We start from the raw sequence: 18,496 nt of genomic DNA, 5'->3' as shown, positions 1-18,496 counted from the left end.
AATGTTGATGTCCTTTATTTGCACACCACTGATAACCTTTCCAATGAATAACCCAATAATGGGGATATCAATAAATATTAACCTATATTACAATATGTATAGAAATGCCCATGCTTTATAAAAGTAAAATTTCGTCAACTGCTCATTATGAACGGAGAAATTGCTACAGCCAGTCATTAGGAAATATCAGTCATGCATTACGTAATCCCACCCGTGTATTACGAAATCACAGTCATGCATTACGAACAGATGAAACAGGACATCGATTAAATCAAAGTGTCCTTTATTTCTGAAAATATATGTGACAGTTTTTTTGTTGTTTTTTTTAAACTTAATATCATAAAAAAAGTTTAAATGATGCGCAGTGCTTTGTAATGACTTGAAACGGAAATATTTCACAGACTTTTACGGGTACGACTTTCGATTATTATCACTTTTTCCTTTCTATTGTTTAATCCTCAGAATGCAGACTACTCAGGGCCATTACAACCATCCTTGGCTATTAATAATACATCGGGCATGTTACAGGGCCAATATGAAAAAGTCCATACATTATACTATATCAACATATGTACAACTGATCGTATCTTCTTCAATTCATTCAACCATAACGGCGATATTCCTTATTCGTCAATTAATAATGCTGCACAGAAAAGCCACATGGATATTCTCCTTTATCTGATCACTAGCACTAGCTATGACATCTCACAACAAAGCATTGTGTTTATTTGTTATACATTTATATAAAGAACATACTTACTGGTGTGACCGGTCATTTTTATTCAAGTTTTACATCTTATTCATTTGATATGCAATGTATATATTTTACCTATATTTTTTCAACGATGTCCAGTTCATGACACAAGTGTTGATGAATGTTATATAATTATATTACAGTATGGACAAACACCATTAATAAACGCTGCCGCCGGAGGACACCTGGATGTTGTTTGTTACCTGGCCAGCATTGGATGTAATATATTCGCCAAATCCAAGGTAACGAAAAATATATCTCCTGTTTGGTTGTATCCCTGTTTATAATTAATAATTCAATCAGACAGGTTTATCTTATAGTTTGTTTATATGTGTTTTACATTGTCGTTTGGTTTTGCACTTTACCGTTTCTATATTTTCGTTGATTTACTCTTATATTTGATGTGTTTTCCTTAGTGGTAGTTTGTATCCCTGATTTGTTTTCTCTCAATCATTTTATGACTTTCGAACAGCGGTATACTATTGATGCCTTTATTTAATACGTAACGCAATTTGTAAAGTTTTATACAATTGAATATCATGTTACTCGCACTGAGAAAGGCTTCAAATAATAATAGGCCAGTAATCAAACATATCTTTCTGAATCCATTGATATAAGTAGTTCTTTTTCAATGTTTTATGTCATAGAAAATAATTTTGTATCATGACATTTCTGATGGAAGTTTGGATTTCGACGTGTTTACCACTCATTCTTTTCTGATATATATGTGTCTTGTTTTTAATTAATTACACAATATTGTCTAGTGTGGCAAAGTTAAGGAAAATGTTGATATTACAGATGTCAGTAACATTGTAAAATTTTGTGTATTTTGTTGATATTAATTACACAAAAGTGCCCAGCGTTGCACAGGATATGCATATGTTGATATTACAGATGTCAATAACATTGTAGCATTTTGTTGATATTAATTACGCAATATTGTCTAGATCATCACTTTACATGAATAGACTTATTTTTGAAATTATAGAACGGATCAACAGCGTTACATGGGGCTGCTAAGTTTGGACATCTTCATGTCACCAAATGGTTAATTGAGGAAGGAGGAATCAGTCCACTGGATAAAACAGATGAGGTAACATTTAACATTATATACTAAGTGTTAATTAATCAATGAAAAGTTATTTTGAATTATTATAGGATTTGCTGATGTAATTTTATTTTTGTCTATATTCAATTTGGATGAATTGTTTTTTATTTATATTTTTAAGTTAACAACTTGAATCCAAATAGAAGAAGGACAACAATTGACAAAACAAACTACGGAAAAACGTTTCTATTTATCCAATAAGATTGTTGATACGACGTCTAACACCTAAACATAACCATAATAAGTATATACGAATACATAGCCACTATTTCAAATAACATAAACTAGGTCCTACAAAAACGAAATTCCTATATTGTACTGATATATAAACACTAAAAATAAAATACCACGTATTCAAATGCATGAGTAACTACCAGAATAAACTCAATAAGCAGAAACCAACATTCAGTCTCTACTGATATAATCAAAAATATATCAAATACTAAAGAAACAAACACCTAACATGATAAACTACAAATATGTTAACAGCAATTTACATTAACGACATCGAGAATGTTTTAGATAAACACAGAGTCACCAAACAAACCCATAACAGTTGCCAAATACAGACATTAAAGACACACTACTTTTAATAGAAATAATAAGATACAAACTCACTATTATAACATATGACAGTAGACAGATAAAACAAACTACAAGCAGACATTAAAGACAAACGACTTACCAACACGGATTAAAATACAAAGTCCCCTAAAAAATCAAACTCATTTCGTTATATAGAAAATATATGCATAATAACAAATGACTACATAGCCATTGATATGTTAATGCTGTTGTAAATTTCACCGAAATGGTAAATTGTTTTACTGATTGTGTTATAATTTATGTTTATCATTGTATTTTAATCTTGTAATACACTCAATTATGACCAGAGCGTTTCTTTATATAAAATCCTGAAATTAAGAAATTAAGGGCAGTCATCAGGCATTAATAGCAACCATGCAGACACCAATTTGAAAGAAACAAACCCCTTCATCACTCCAAAAAAATCACAATCCCAAATAAAATAATTGACGACCACCCAGACTTGAACAACCAGCTTTTACATAAACACTAATTGCGAAAACAGCAAAAAACTAAAGGGTCACCAGTCGGGCATATGGCATCATTCAGAAATCAATTAAAACTTATTATTTAGACTTATAATAAACCATCACGCAGTCACAAACCAAACACTTGACAGTAAGTAGGCAACTCAACACGAATTCTTAAACACACTGTGAAGACAAATGTCAAATATTTCAAATGATGAAAACTTAGTACTGCTGTAACATGTCACAATTCAAACATTTTACAGTCAGACACTACTTATAATCAGTTTAACACGTTTAACCCTAACTTTAAAGACACAACCACAAAGTATCCACCCCTTACGTATATGTCAAACATACATAAGATAGCCATCAACTAATGCTACACTTATAGCATAAATTCAATCGTATATCATCATAAATAACACATATACCGTCACAAATCAAGCATATGATCGGTAACAAAAAACAATCAACAACTATTTGAAAGTAAATATAAAGATAGTGTGTCCTATCAATTACATGATAACTACCAAGCACTACAACAGGCAACACGCATTTGACAATGATTTAAAAAAGAGTCACCAATCAAACAGATGATAACTTCTATGCAAGTTACAATCCTACAGCAATTAACATGAAAATAATGTCAAAAAGAATCACCAACCAATAACATGATAGCTATAAGGTAGTCCAACAGCTAACATATATTTGAAACTAATCATAAAGCAACTGTCACCAACCAAGTACATAATAATCACCAAGACCTATATTTGAAACTAATCATAAAGCAACTGTCACCAACCAAGTTTATTGGGTCATACTCACAACACAGATAAGTAGTTTAAAAAAACAGTCAATAGCTAATAATTACTAATCAAACATTTGAAAACAATTAGGAACAACCAACAACTATTTGTAGTTAATTGAGAAAACACAATCAACTAATTTCAATCAGGTATCAAATTTAGAATACTGTGGATTCATTTATTTTCGTGGATTCCAATTTCCGTGGATAAAGGAAAACTTGTATGTTTGTGGGTATTTCATTTCGTGATTTTGCTGAGGTCTGCATACAAACCTTTTTAGAATTTGTCGTTCGTGGAACATTTGATTTCGTGGTTTACCTGTTCCCACGAAATCCACCAAAATTGGTATCCAAAGAATAACAATCAATCCACAGAAATGGTAAAGATATAAACAACAACTTTCAGATACCAATTAAACAGGACAGTTTTCATAATATATATCATCAATCAGAAGATATTTACTGTAAATACACAGCCAACACCTTATACTTACACAAGATAGCAAAATGAACTACTAAGAAGCATTATAGACTTTTTAGTAGAACCATAAGGCATATCCAACTGTCGACCGACAACTTACGGTCACTTAGTATCACATTTCAACTATCAGGAACAGTCAACAACATACAACCACTTGGGACTAACTCTTAATACAAAGCCAACAATTTAATAACTCACTTATCAAACACAAGACATAAATAATGTATTTCTAACAACCAATCATATACTAAGACATAAATAATGTATTTCTGAAAACCAATCATATACTAAGACATAAATAATGTATTTCTTACAACCAATCATATACTAAGAAACTTCTTCCAACAATAACAACAATCAATTAGAGATAAAACAGATATAAGTCATTCCCTACTTATACATCCCGTCAATGTCTTTGTATTGTTTATCATTTAAGCTGGTGTGTTTTGTTTATACGACTTTTTTGTATTTCTTTGGCTCTTATAACGTGACTCTGAACTTAAAAAGATCCCGTCAGTATGATATTGTTCTTTTTATGTCATTATGATATATTTCTATTATGAATTACAAAATACATTGAACCACAAACGTCAAAATCATTCAATTGCGTAGTGGAATTAGTGGATACTTATAATTCCAATATGACTTTTGGACTATTTTAGATCTTGGTCTATTTCTGAAACTTACTCTTACTTACTTTTGATTTTTTTAACCCTGTATGCTGGCATTCCTATGTGAAATTTTAAAATTGTTTGTATGTACATTGAACGACAAATAGATGTGACGTATAAAATTTACTGACGTCAGACACGCGAATCAATGAATGTGTTTGTAGATAGACGTTTTTGTGTTCTGTTAAATTATTCCTTTTAAAATTGTTACAAAATGATGACTGCTGTACCCATATTTTAGAATGAGAATGGAAATGGGGAATGTGTCAAAGAGACAACCCGACCATATAGCAGACAACAGCAAAAGGTCACCAACAGGTCTTCAATGCAGCGAGAAATTCCCGAACCCGGAGGCGTCCTTCAGCTGGCCCCTAAACAAATATATTTACTAGTTCAGTGATAATGAACGCCATACAAAACTCCGAATTGTACACAAGAAACTCAAATTTAAAATAATACAAGACAAACAAAGGCCAGAGGCTCCTGATTTGGGGAGGCGAAAAATTGCGGCGGGGATAAACATGTTTATGAGATCTCAACCCTCCCTCTTTACCTCTAGGCAATCTAAAATCAAAAACATTGTTACATACACGAGCGAATAGTACAAGTTGAGATATATAAACACCGTAAGATGGTGACAAGTAAACGTCACCATCTTACGGTCTAAAAATGGATAATTAACGATAGGAAATGAGAAATCATCGCTTTTTTCATAAATTTTTGTATTAAGCTTCCGTTAATGATAAAGATATAAAGATCGAGGAAAGGGCAGTGGTCATTGTTAGTATTAGCTTTATTTAAATTAGGTTCCAGAGGATAAATTTCTTTAGTATACATACTGAAGTCGTCATTTTTGAGAGCCAAAATATCATCCAAATATCTTAAGTTAAGTAATTAAGTATCATTAAATTTGTTTATCAGATGTTGTTTCGATGGGTCTTTGCTGATTTTTGTCATAAATTGTAACTCATAATAATACAAAAACAGGTCCGCGATAAGTGGTGCACAGTTAGTTCCCATTGGAATTCAGATAAGCTGACGATATACGGAATCTCAAAAGCGAACAAAAATGTTATCTAGTCAACATTCAAGGGCAAATATAGTATCAAAGCATGTCCAATTGACATAGTTTTTTTGTTTACTGCTTCTAAAAAATGACCTTAAAGAGTTTGAACATATATATTCACATACTGACTTTTTAAAGGCCCATTTTATTATGTGTGTGAATTTTTTCTTAATGAGAATGTGAGGCAATGTGATATATAGGGTAACAAAAAAAATTCAGAACTTTGAACAGATTCAAACTCTCCAATATAAGCATGCAACTTATCAAGTACTTCCAACGAGTTTTTGAAACTCCAAAAGTAATTAATTCCACTATTTTCGAAGGTCTTATTTAAACAATTTATTATCAAGTTTTTGATTGTATCAAGTGTACTGGTAAGTAGAATAGATAATTCAGTAGTGGAACAAAGGCTTGAAGACGAAATAAATCTATATTTGTAAGGTGTTTTGTGTAGCTTCGGAAGCCAATACATAGTTTGGACTTTCATTGTTTTTGGTTCTGCTTGTGAAGCGGTTGCTAAAGGTTAATGTTTGTTACATATGTAGTTTTCTAAAAATGGAGTCAGTTGGAATGATGGTGAATTGGTGATTTCTTTTTGTAGAACCTCAAACAGTAATAATATTATTAGCAGCTTTATCGGCCGGGACACAAACAAATTCCTTGGCTAGTTCTTTTAGTTTATGTTTGATACGAGAAAAAGGTTTATTGTGGTTATTGTTAAGAGTAAAATTTTGACTATTTATTTATTGTGTCTGTTAACGCATCATTGTAACTATAACGGAATTTGATGAGACTGTAAACGCATCATTGTAAATATAACGGAATTTGACGAGACTGTCATCAAAGTGAGAGGGTTAGCGCTATAAAACCAGGTTTAATCCACCATTTTCTACATTTGCAAATGCCTATACCAAGTCAGGAATATGACAGTTCTTGTCCATTCGTTTTTGATGTGTTTTGTTATTTGATTTTGCCATGTGATTATGGACTTTCCGAATTGATTTTCCTCTGAGTTCAGTATTTTTGAGATTTTACTTTTTTCCCAACATCCAATTGAAATATGTTATGAAGACAGACTAACAACTAAGAACTATTTATTGGGCACATTTCAGGAACAACTAACAAACAATATAATCACATAAGCAACACGACGGGTGCCACATGTGGAGCAGGATCTGCTTACCCTTCCGGAGCACCTGAGATCACCCCTAGTTTTTGGTGGGGTTCGTGTTGTTTATTCTTTAGTTTTCTATGTTGTGTCATGTGTACTAATGTTTTTCTGTTTGTCTTTTTCATTTTTGACCATGGCTTTGTCAGTTTGTTTTGGATTTATGGGTTTGACTGTCCCTTTGGTATTTTTCGTCCCTCTTTTACTTTACCTAAAACGAACAACTTGCTACGTCAAATTAAACACATGACAGCAAACAGGCACTTCAATAACATCAAATGGACACAGCTTACTACGTCAAATTAAACACATGACACCAAACAGGCACTTCAATAACAGCTAATGGACACAGCTTACTACGTCAAATTAAACACGTGACACCAAACAGGCACTTCAATAACAACAAATAGACACAGCTTACAATCAGTTGTCACATGTCAAACATTTGGCAGTAATCAGGTACTGCTACTATCCAACGATCACATGAGACTAACTTTTGAGAAACTTATCTGCAAACAGGCACCTCACTAACAGCAAATGGACGCAGCTTACAATCAGTAGTCACATATCAAACATTTGGCAGTAATCAGGTAATGCTACTATCAAACGATCATATGAGACTAACTTTTCAGACACTTATGTGCAAAATATCATAAGATTCTATCAAAAACTATCAACAGCATCTAAAGCCTACCTTATAAGATACAAATAACAACAAACATGCTCCCAAACACACAACTGATATCAAAAATACCATTTATCAAATGCACAATCATTTCTTATAATCACCAATCAAACACATGACAAATATCAAGCACTACCAACAAATATCAACTATCAGAGATTTACTATAAAACAAGATGCAACAACTTACAATCATCAAGGAAACACTTAAGCAATCAGGCACATACAACAGCCATCAATACTAGTTTGAAAGTCACTACCAGCAAAAAAGAAGTCACACATCAAACACAGAACAGTCGTTAGACACTTAAAAAACTGAACAAAACACTTTTTATAAAGACACGACCAACATATAACAATCACGGACCAAACACAATATAACCTTCAGACAATTCCAACTAACAGTTAGACACTTATTACAAAACACAACCAACAAGTCGTATTCATTTATCAAACAAATGACAGGCATTAGACATAAACAACAACTAACCAAAAGACGACGATAATTGTAAAAACAACAATTTAGTCATTGATAAAACACACAACAGCTTACATAATTACTTTTTGGAACTTTGGGATTATAGCTCTTCATCTTTTATATAAGCTTTGGATTTCACATATTTTGGCCACGAGCATCACTGAAGAGACATGTTTTGTCGAAATGCGCATCTGGTGCATAAAAAATGGTACCGTTAATATTATTACAGTTCACAATGTAAACATGTACTAATACCAATCAACCACTTACCAGATACTAACGACATTCAACGGGTATTTCCAGCAGCAAACCATCAGACAGACACTGAAGACACATACACCAACAATCAAACACTATAGATTTTACCTCGCCAATCATTCATATGATAGTCTCAAACTACTATCTATATTTAGTACTTTTTATAAGACACAATCATTAGCTATGAATTGTTACTAATTTTAAATACTACAAATGAAGAAACACCGAAGTATGCATAAACAATATACTTATAATACTATAACACATGGCTATAACAGTATAATCATCTTCGAAATCAAATAATACACTGCTACATTGACTGATGTTCTAGAGTTGTGAATTTTAACATATTTTCTTAAATATATATAGTGGATTAGGAAACAAGTCAATCCAACTTATATTAATAACTTTCTGCTTTGCGGGTGCGAATGCTGCCATGTAGCGGCATTAGCCTGCTGTTTTTATCTACAAGGGTGTCTTTTACGTACAAAAGATATGGCTCTCTCTTAACACGGGTCAGCCTTTTATCGTCCCCTTCCGATGGACTACCCTACTTGTAAATGGTGTCAAGGGACGGCCGGAAATCCAGTCCTTTAATTTTCTCCCTGGAAGGGGATCGAACCAGGAACCTTTGTGTTAGTAGTCCGATGCACTAAACACTATAGTTTTGAATCTTAAAATTAGATGTCAACCTCAAACACTAAGTTTGCTGAAGACAAAATTTATTGAAAGAATTGTGATCAGGAAATTATCCTACTAGATTTCAAAGAAAACATGAAACCAAAAATGTAACAAATGCTGCTTCTATTTTGCTTGCAAGTTGTTGTAAAAACGGAATGATTATAGTTGATAGATACAGATTTAAGATTGTTTTTATAGGGTAACACTCCATATATGATGGCTTCAAATAAAGACAACGTCAACTATTCATCTAAGGAGAAAATAGGAAAGACAGAAGTAATGAGTTTCCTCAAGGTAGATGTTCTGTCTTATCATATTGTATAAAATAATCAAAAAATAATATGTTTACACTGATTTTCATCAACAGCAAAATTTAGAAAATATCTGAAATTTTTCAACATTGTACTGTTACCTTAATTTGTCCGTATGTCTATCCGAACGTTCGTCCCAAAATTAGTGTCCATTCTCTTACTTGAGTTTGCCTCTATCAAATGTTTTGAAGTCTATACAAGCTCAGTAGTCAGTACTTCGGTACTTACATGATTTATAACAAACCCTTTCTAAAATTGTCCGTTTATAAATTTGAAATTATAAAGAAACTAATGTTTTAACTCCCTCGTGCAAAGTTGACCTTAGATAGATTTGGTTCTTTTTAGGTCTTTTCACACATACCTCTTCAACTGTTTCGGTACTTATACATCATCGGCTTTCAAATATTTGGCTTTGAGCGTTCCTGATGAAATAAAAGCAAGAAAACAAGAAAAGCGCTTCGGACGCATATAATTATTAAACGTGTTGTTTTTAATATTTGACACACGATGCTTATTTCCACAAAACACAGGTAAAGGTCAAATTTGGGTGGCATCAGTATAACAGTTCTCTAGTTACGGGGTATGTGTTCCGTAAACAAATGTTTGAATCCAAATTTCTTGAAATGTAGTTTGTAACGTTCGAGTTGAAAAAGTGAAAAAGAATACTTTATTTAAAAAAAACAGACAGTGTTTGGCATTACAAAAAAAGCTTGTTTCCGATAAAGTTATAACATAAGGATATCTAGTATACAACTACGGATTAACGTGTATAAAACTATTGATTAATAAAACATTTCAGAAGATGTTATATTGATACTGTCTATTTTTTATATGAATATTATGTACCAATAAAAAGTCTAAGGTTACGCATTATGAGGCATACAAAACTGGATATGATAAGACGTATTTTGTTTTGTTTTGGCCTTAAATGTGCTGCCTCACAGAGCCAACGATACTATGAGACATCTTTTTGATGTTTGGGAGAAATAAGCGCTCATAAAGATTTTTAGCCACGCCTTAACTTGTATGTCGATGTCCCTTGTCAAGGGGCTGTAATTCACTGCTTGTCATAAGTCGCTGTCTGTAATACTTGTTTTTAATGTCATTTTTGTGACGTAAACGCATGTGGCCAGGAGCAAACTAGTCAAGATACACATATATATGTTTCTTCTATAATATTTTTTTAATAAATACATATGATTAGAACAAGCACAGCTCAGAACAATGGTAGGCTAGTGAAGTTTTTAAACATTGATGGACTGACTGAAATATTTTTTTCTGTCTCTAAAGAAACAGCATTAAAAAAATGTGGTTCACAATGAATATGGAGCAAATCATAAAAAAAAAACGTTGATGACGTTACGGTCATGTGACAAACTCATGTTCATGAGATGATAAACAAAATTATCTTATCCAATCAGAAGACCAGTTATATTAAACATTACGTAGAGAACAGAGTGAAACGGTGCCTGTTTACCAGTGCCATCTTCATCTTTTAGGACACTTCTCGGTAAAGTGACAGTAGTGTGAAATAAAACTTTTAGATTTTAAAGCAACAACTATTTAAATACTAACAAGTCTGAGGTTGTTTTTTTTTTCTGGCACTCATAATTCAAGCGTTCTACCAACAGATTCAGTTTTTAACAAAATAATTTTTCATTTCATTGACTGAAACGTGATTATAATGGCCTAAAGTTAACGTTTGTCCCGTTCTTTGCATTGTTTAATTTATATTCCTCTCCAACTCGCTTATCAAAAGTTGTTTATCATTGTTTACTTTGCTTTGTCCTTCATTCAAATATTATTACAAATTAAGTATGAGAGCCAGATCCGAGCTGAAATCTGATTTTTACAATATAAAACAGAGACAAATGCCTGGCTGAACGAAATCACGAAATATTTACCAAAAAAAATCATTCTGGGCAGATTATACATTCCATTAGATCCCCTTAGTTACAAATTCTGGCTCTTATATTCTCCAGTCAATGTGTATTTTCCTATTCATAACCATAACATATCGTCTGCTGTGTTGTAGACTGTCATGGCAAAGGAAGAACAAGAAGTGGCCACAAAAGTCTTCCATCAGAAAGGTCTAACAAAAATTATCAAAGGTAAATTTGTATATGATCTCATTTCCTGTGTGGAATACATCTGTGAGACGGCATCAACAGATTTGAGATTAAAACAAAAGTGATTTTAAAGTTACAAGAAAATGAGAATTTTATATGATCAACTCATACATGCGGTATATATTAGGGAAGGCAAAGAGTACACGAGTACTCACTAGGAAGATCGGTAACTCCTATACTTTTTAGTACTTGTTAGTACTCATATACATTTTGTACCTGTTAGCCTTTAATAAATCTGGAGATATTTCTTCTCACATTACCACTCACTTTAGTTCCCTTTGAAATACCCCCCCCCCCCCTTCAGTAAGGCTAGTTTAAATACCGTTAAACAACATAGATTGGTTTATCCTGAGACTCCTATGTGTTGTACTAGATTTTTTTTTTATTTTAACTGTGTAAGGGATTTCTATTTGGCTGTCAATTCCTGTTTTTCTTAATATCGTCCAGAATGTGTATTTTATTTGACATTAGATTATAAGCAGCTATCCTTCAACATAATCACGTTGGTTTAATTTTATTTAGTGTACTCATAACTGAGTAGGCTAGTATTTCGGAATAAGGTTCTAAGCTCCTCATTGTGCATGCAATTTTCAGTAAATCTAGACAATAACTTCCTGCTAAATTCATGTCATAATACTTTTATTATTCGTGGTCGAAAGCTGCATATGTTGTGCAAAACTGTAAGCCTTAGGCTAGGCTATTTGAGTAGGTTTTTTTTATTTTGAAAGAATTTTTTCACATTTCGTCATCTTCTGTACAGATATGATTTAATTTTCGGTTTATCAGTTTTATGACATTGATGTGTACTATGTAACAGTTTTGAGATCTCTAGGGAAGTCACTTATTGTTAAAATTTCTGTAATTTGTGTAATACCAACTCAGCTTGATTTTTTAGTCACACATTTAAAATGTTTCATAATTTTTAAAACTGCAAAGAAAGTTGAGGAAGGCGACATATAGAGATTTTCATTACTATCAGTACATATCAGTTTGAAGATTGTTTTGAGGCCATATTCAATAGGACATGGTCAAGTGATTGAATTAATTAGCAATAAGCAATATTCAGTTTTTCTGCCTAAGTTGTATTAAAAGGAACTACATATAACCATATATAATAAACGACGATATTTTCTATAAAGTTATGTAACTGTCTGTTTGTCTCAGTCTTTTTAACATTTTTAGGCCCTGCCAACTACATCAAAGTCTGTAGACTGCGATAATTAACATTTGTTTGTTTTAATTTATTCCGGTAGGCAAGACAATCTCTGTGTCAACACTTTGTTTGTAATAAGGCATGAATCGACATTTGATGTAAAACTTTATAATGTTGAATTGTACTACGTACAGCTCTACTGATACTTTTAAATTTATAAATCAGTGTTAGCTTGTGATATTTCTAAAATGTATAACGATCTAAACATATATGATGTATCTTCTTGTTTATAATGCTTGTATTTGTGTCAGCAAGAGAACAATAAAACATGATCTTTGAATTTCATATCTTACATTTTTTTCGGTTTTATACATTTAGGACCCAAAAAAGAAATACAGATATTTTCTGATATGGAATTTCAAGGTCTGTTAATCAGCGGATCATACAAATGTTACTGGAACCGTGTTTTTCTTACCGGTCCATTTGGTGTAGGCAAGACATGCTTAGCCAAAATTCTAGTGGGAGATGAGGCCCCAGAGCAGCGAGAGTCAACAGATGGTATATGGATTTACCTCGGCAGAGCTGGAATGAATATAAAGGAACGTTGTTGGGTTTTCTTGGAAAAGGGTAAGTAAATTTTAAGACAATAAACAATAGAAATTGACTGAGGATATGCATCTCCGAGTAATTAGTTTAATTTTGAGTAAGGGATTGAACCAAGTTTTCAGGTCAAAGTTCTATTTATAATGAACTTTGAACTTAACTTAATTATTTGTTTTATTCGTTGGTTTCTGCCTATTATATCGTCTTTACTTACTCTTTTGACCTTTGGTGGTAAATCCTTGGTAAGCCTAACATTATTATGTTTGATTTTTCTTAAACTTACTTAATATGACTATTTTGGGGTTACCATAATTAAACATTGTGAAACGTTCGAAAATCACTGATAGACATATATAATAACAACATTAACGGTACCAATTTTTCTGCACAAGATGCGTATTTTAACAATACATCCAAAAGGTCCAAAAAGATATAGCCAAATCTGTTAAAGGAATCAGAGCTTTGCATGAGGGAGATACATTCCTTAATTTATAATAATTTCTAACATTTTGGTTGTCTGTTTTGCACAAGTTATCATACAACTTATCTGACACTATATAAAGACGTACATATATATAATTCTATAACTTGAATGCAAATATGAATCAGTCAAAAATTCTGCACAACTCAGATAAATCAATGTTTCAAACATTGCCAGACAATGAAATCATTATGTTTTATTTTTAGAAAAAATCTTGTCTGTTCTCCATACAACCTTTTACAGTCTATCTGTGCATTATTTTGCGTGCCTACTTTGAAATTGTTAATGGAGACGTTTATAAGGAAAACATATATATTATTGGACGATAACCTTGCGACGACGAATTATCATCCTGATATTTTGAAGCGTCAATATAAAAAAGAAGATGTGGTATGATTGCCAATGAGACAACTATCCACAAAAGACCAAAATGACAGACATCAAGTTGGTTTCCTTTCCAAAAAAAATTTCTTTGTCATCAGACAGCAGCTGGTTAATTCAATATGTAAACAGTCTATCTCTTTAATGTCTAAGTACTATCTCTGTGCTGATTTTGATTACATATTAGAATTAGCTGGTACTGGGATGGGTGTTTGAATTATATCTTGTAGCATTTTGCCATTTGTATATAAAACTAAAGGCATTGATCCGATCAAATAAACGCTTAAACCTTATAATTTCAATGTTCATTCATTTTCTACCATTTAAATTTTCAAACTGTCAACAATTTATCTAAATGTTGCAAATAGAAATTTAAAAAAACTTAGAACATATTTTGTTTTAAAACTTAACACGTTTGAGTGTTTATCTACTACGTTTTAACTTTTGGTTTGCAATCTTTGAGAAAAAATACTTTTAAATCAATGTAATAGAAACAACATAAATGCTTAATAGCTGTAACAGTTACGCCTGAGTTAAAATGCACAAATTACTTCCAATACATTTGTAAGATTTGTCTTTTATATTCTAATTGTTAAGGGAGACCAGACAAAAGAAATATTGTCACCATTGGTCTTTTTGCAAACGGCAGTGAAAACCATCTAAAAGTGAGGCGTCCGTTTGGTTGTGCGATGCATAAAATTCACAAGCATTTAGAATGGGGATGTTAAATCCGATGCCTCAAGTAAAGATAATGTCATATAAGTTTCTGTCTTTATCCATGTAAACCGCGTTTTACAGTGGCAGCCTTTATTTCGCTGACCTTCATCCTGGACGGCATCGTGTACTGGACCTACCAATTTTATTTAGTATTAACTTGTTCGCGTCCTGAAAATGCATGACATATTTCCCACTGGATGTAAGGCATACAACTATCAGCATTCAATTCTAATTCCTAGGTTTACTTGTTCGAAATGTTTTACATTGTGTTTTGTCATATAGGGGGGATGGGTAATCGTAATTAGAAATTAGTTATAGATTAATTTTTGCAATATGATCATATGTAACCAGGCTTTGACTTTCTTAACCATATTTCGTAATCTAAGTATTTCCTAAGTTGACGTGAATCAATATTTTGTAATGATCAAAACAAACGTTTTGGAAACGAACTTTTGTTTGATTAATGCGAAATATATTATTTCAGGGACAGAGGTAATCGTAATCAGTATTCAGTTGTCATCGATAACTCTTTGCAACGTGATCACATGTGACTATTCAATGTCTTTCTTAAACACATGTCTTAATCTAAGAGTATACCCTTAGTAGATGTGAATTGATGTTTTGCAATGATTAAAATAATGTCTTTGAAACGAACTTTTGTATGATAAATCAGATAACATATTTCAGGGACTATCTTGAATGCAACAGTGCAAAGTTTACTACGAAGTAAAGAAATTGCAATTCCAGGTGTTGTAAAATATATCGAGGAAGTGGCAGATTCTGATGATGCTAAACATAGGGAGGAAATCAAAAGCAAAGGTTCTGTATCTTCCAGTCCAGGGGCTACAAAACGTATAGCGGAAATGCCAGATCGAAGTGGTGTTAAGTCTAACATCAGTACTCCAGGTGTTAACACGATAATGTCAAGGTTGAAAGCTTTCTTCAGTTTCCCAAGTCGAAAACAGAAAGGATTTAAAGGTATGTGTTGTTAATATTATGTGTAAATATGATCCATGCCATATTGTGTAGTTGTCTGGTCTTTCTTGTCAGTGTTGTGCTTAATTTTGTCCATGTCACAGTTTATGTTAACCAATAACGTCGTTAAACAGTGAATAGCTGCGAAATTTCACTAGAAGGTTCTATTCTTCAAACAAGAGGTTGGGATTGATTTTGATGGTTATGGCCAAAATTGTCTAAAAGAACCAAAAACTAGGATGTATATGCTGCTGGACAATTATTTGTGTATCTCTATGAACTTGTACCACAAGGTGTCACGACACAACCGAAAAGTTGGGATTATTTTTTTTGTGTTATTGTCCAAACTGTTTTGGAAGGAGGGGTCCAACCAAAAGTATTTTTTATGTTATAGGACTTGTGTATAAATGTATGGATATCTGTGAAATTGTACATGTGTACGACAATGTCCTATACATCAAAATAAAGGGTTGGGCTTTATTTTGGTTATTATTGCCAAATCTGTTAAAAAGGATAAAAAGAATAGAATTTAAATGTTCTCGGACAATAGCTTGTGTATAAATCTATGGCTTTCAATGAAGTTATAGCCAAAGGTGTCATACTAAAACGGAAGGTTAAGAATTTTTTTGGGGATTATACTCAAACTGTGAAGGAAGTAACGACCATAGATTTCCATGTTTCCTGACAATAACTGATGTTAAAGTCTATTGGTCTCTGTGAAATTTAAACTCGAAGGCTCTGTACTAAAAAGGGAAAGCTTGGAATGACTTTAGGGGTTAAACCCTAAATACTTTACTAAAAGGGGTAAACAATACTTTTTTTTCTACTTTGAATTAATTGGTTTTTTTATAGAGCAATATCAATCGGGTTATAATTAAAAGACTTGAATTCTTCTTGTTCTTTAAAATGCGGAATCTATCAATGTAATGTGTTCATATTTTGAATTTTGGACTCTTTTTCAAACTGGTCATCATTAAGGTTAGGAGAATCCAAAATGAGACTTTGTTCAATATTTAAAAATGAAATAATAGATTTTTGTATTTGCTGAATCGAAACATGTATTTAGATTTTATAGTTAAGGACCAGCTTTCAAATCGTCACAAATCGGGGTCTTTTAAATTAACCACTTTTTCAAATTCAACAAAAAATAATTTTCATGTATTTATATTTTATATATTTTACTATTATAGTCAAAAAGGCCAATTTCAAACTTTTAAAGTTGAAGTTCTTAGACAACATTCTATCTGAGTCGTATCAACAAGCACACTGCAAACTATTAATTTTAATAACCCTATGCCAGAACATAGATGTCATCATTTATTTTTTGCGACACATATCCTGACTGAACGTGGTTGTATCTTAATACACCTCACACAGCAAAATGCATAACCAATTTTAACAACTTTTTTACTGCCAAGAATGGAAAAGTCCTACGGTAACTATATTATATTCCAAGTCTAACCCTTGTGTGTAAAATGGTCTAGCCCGTACATGTATCATTTCAAAGATCTATAAAATAATCTATGTTTTTGAATCATTGATTTAATTGTATCAAGACATGACTGCTGAAATGAATATCATTGCAAAACATTTCAAAAGTCAAAACATTTCAAAAGTGAAACAATGCTTTGTGAATAATGATTTGTCTGTTTACAAAACTTGTTTGACAAATTTGTAAATGAGCAATTATGTTTTTTTTTTCAATATCTAGGAAATTTAAAAAAAAACATACACGATTATCTTTAACCTTATATTCAGTTCTTACATACACAAAGCAACTTATATATTTTGTTTTCAGGTCAAAATGTTGCTCATCTTAAATCTTCAAATGATGAAAGTGCTCTGATGCATGGAGCTACTAGAGATGATAGTGCTGGGAAAAGGGGAGACTTGGAAGATATATTGACTGCCAAGGACATGTCAGAGGATGAAATTATTAAACTAATCCGATCTATATGTAATAAAGGCAATTACGAAATGATAATTGTCCCCATTGATTTATGGGACTTTGGCGGTCAAAAGATATATCACTTGACACACCAACTCTTTATATCTAGCAGAGGCACTTTTGTATTAATCTTCAATGGTAGTAAGGGTATCGATGACGACATACCTGACTACAAAAACTTACCTGGCTGTGATAATCAACAGAATACTGCAGGTATGTTATCATTTATTAATGGGTAAAACAATCTGTCTTGTTCAATACAAAGATATATTTTATAGTCTTTCGATATAGGTAAACTGTAGATTGCCTAAGCTCTCCTTGAGCACAAAAGGCCTCAACATAAAAAAAAATAGGCTCCTTAGTGAAGATGTATACAGCCACAGAGTCAGCAATACAAAATCTGGTATTGTTTGTAACATCTAGATGAACTGATCGAAGTTTGTTTTATCCCGTATAAATAATGAAAAATTTCATTGTTCCTATCTGAAAATTTGAACACAAAGAGCGGAAGACCAATTTGTGAATGCTAATATGTATAAAAATGAATATGCTTAAACCCTGCATTCTTTTGTTGCGTAATTCAGTTGAT

The 18,496-nt window shown here is 32.3% G+C and overlaps 1 protein-coding gene across 1 annotated transcript; it reads left to right on the top strand.

The window, feature by feature from the left end:
* The first annotated feature begins 903 nt into the window (after window positions 1-903).
* On the top strand, window positions 904-18,146 carry LOC143058169 (uncharacterized). Its single transcript, XM_076231633.1, has 7 exons — window positions 904-996; window positions 1,743-1,847; window positions 9,408-9,503; window positions 11,556-11,631; window positions 13,181-13,429; window positions 15,672-15,962; window positions 17,758-18,146. Exons 3-7 carry the CDS (start codon window positions 9,423-9,425, stop codon window positions 18,144-18,146), a joined length of 1,086 nt encoding a protein of 361 aa, XP_076087748.1. The 5' UTR covers window positions 904-996; window positions 1,743-1,847; window positions 9,408-9,422.
* Window positions 18,147-18,496: the final 350 nt, after the last annotated feature.

Source organism: Mytilus galloprovincialis, chromosome 14 (assembly GCF_965363235.1).
Source record: "Mytilus galloprovincialis chromosome 14, xbMytGall1.hap1.1, whole genome shotgun sequence".
Lineage (NCBI taxonomy): Eukaryota > Metazoa > Mollusca > Bivalvia > Mytilida > Mytilidae > Mytilus > Mytilus galloprovincialis.
The sequence above is the reverse complement of the archived record's forward strand: the minus strand, read 5'-3'. Positions and strand labels throughout refer to the sequence as shown.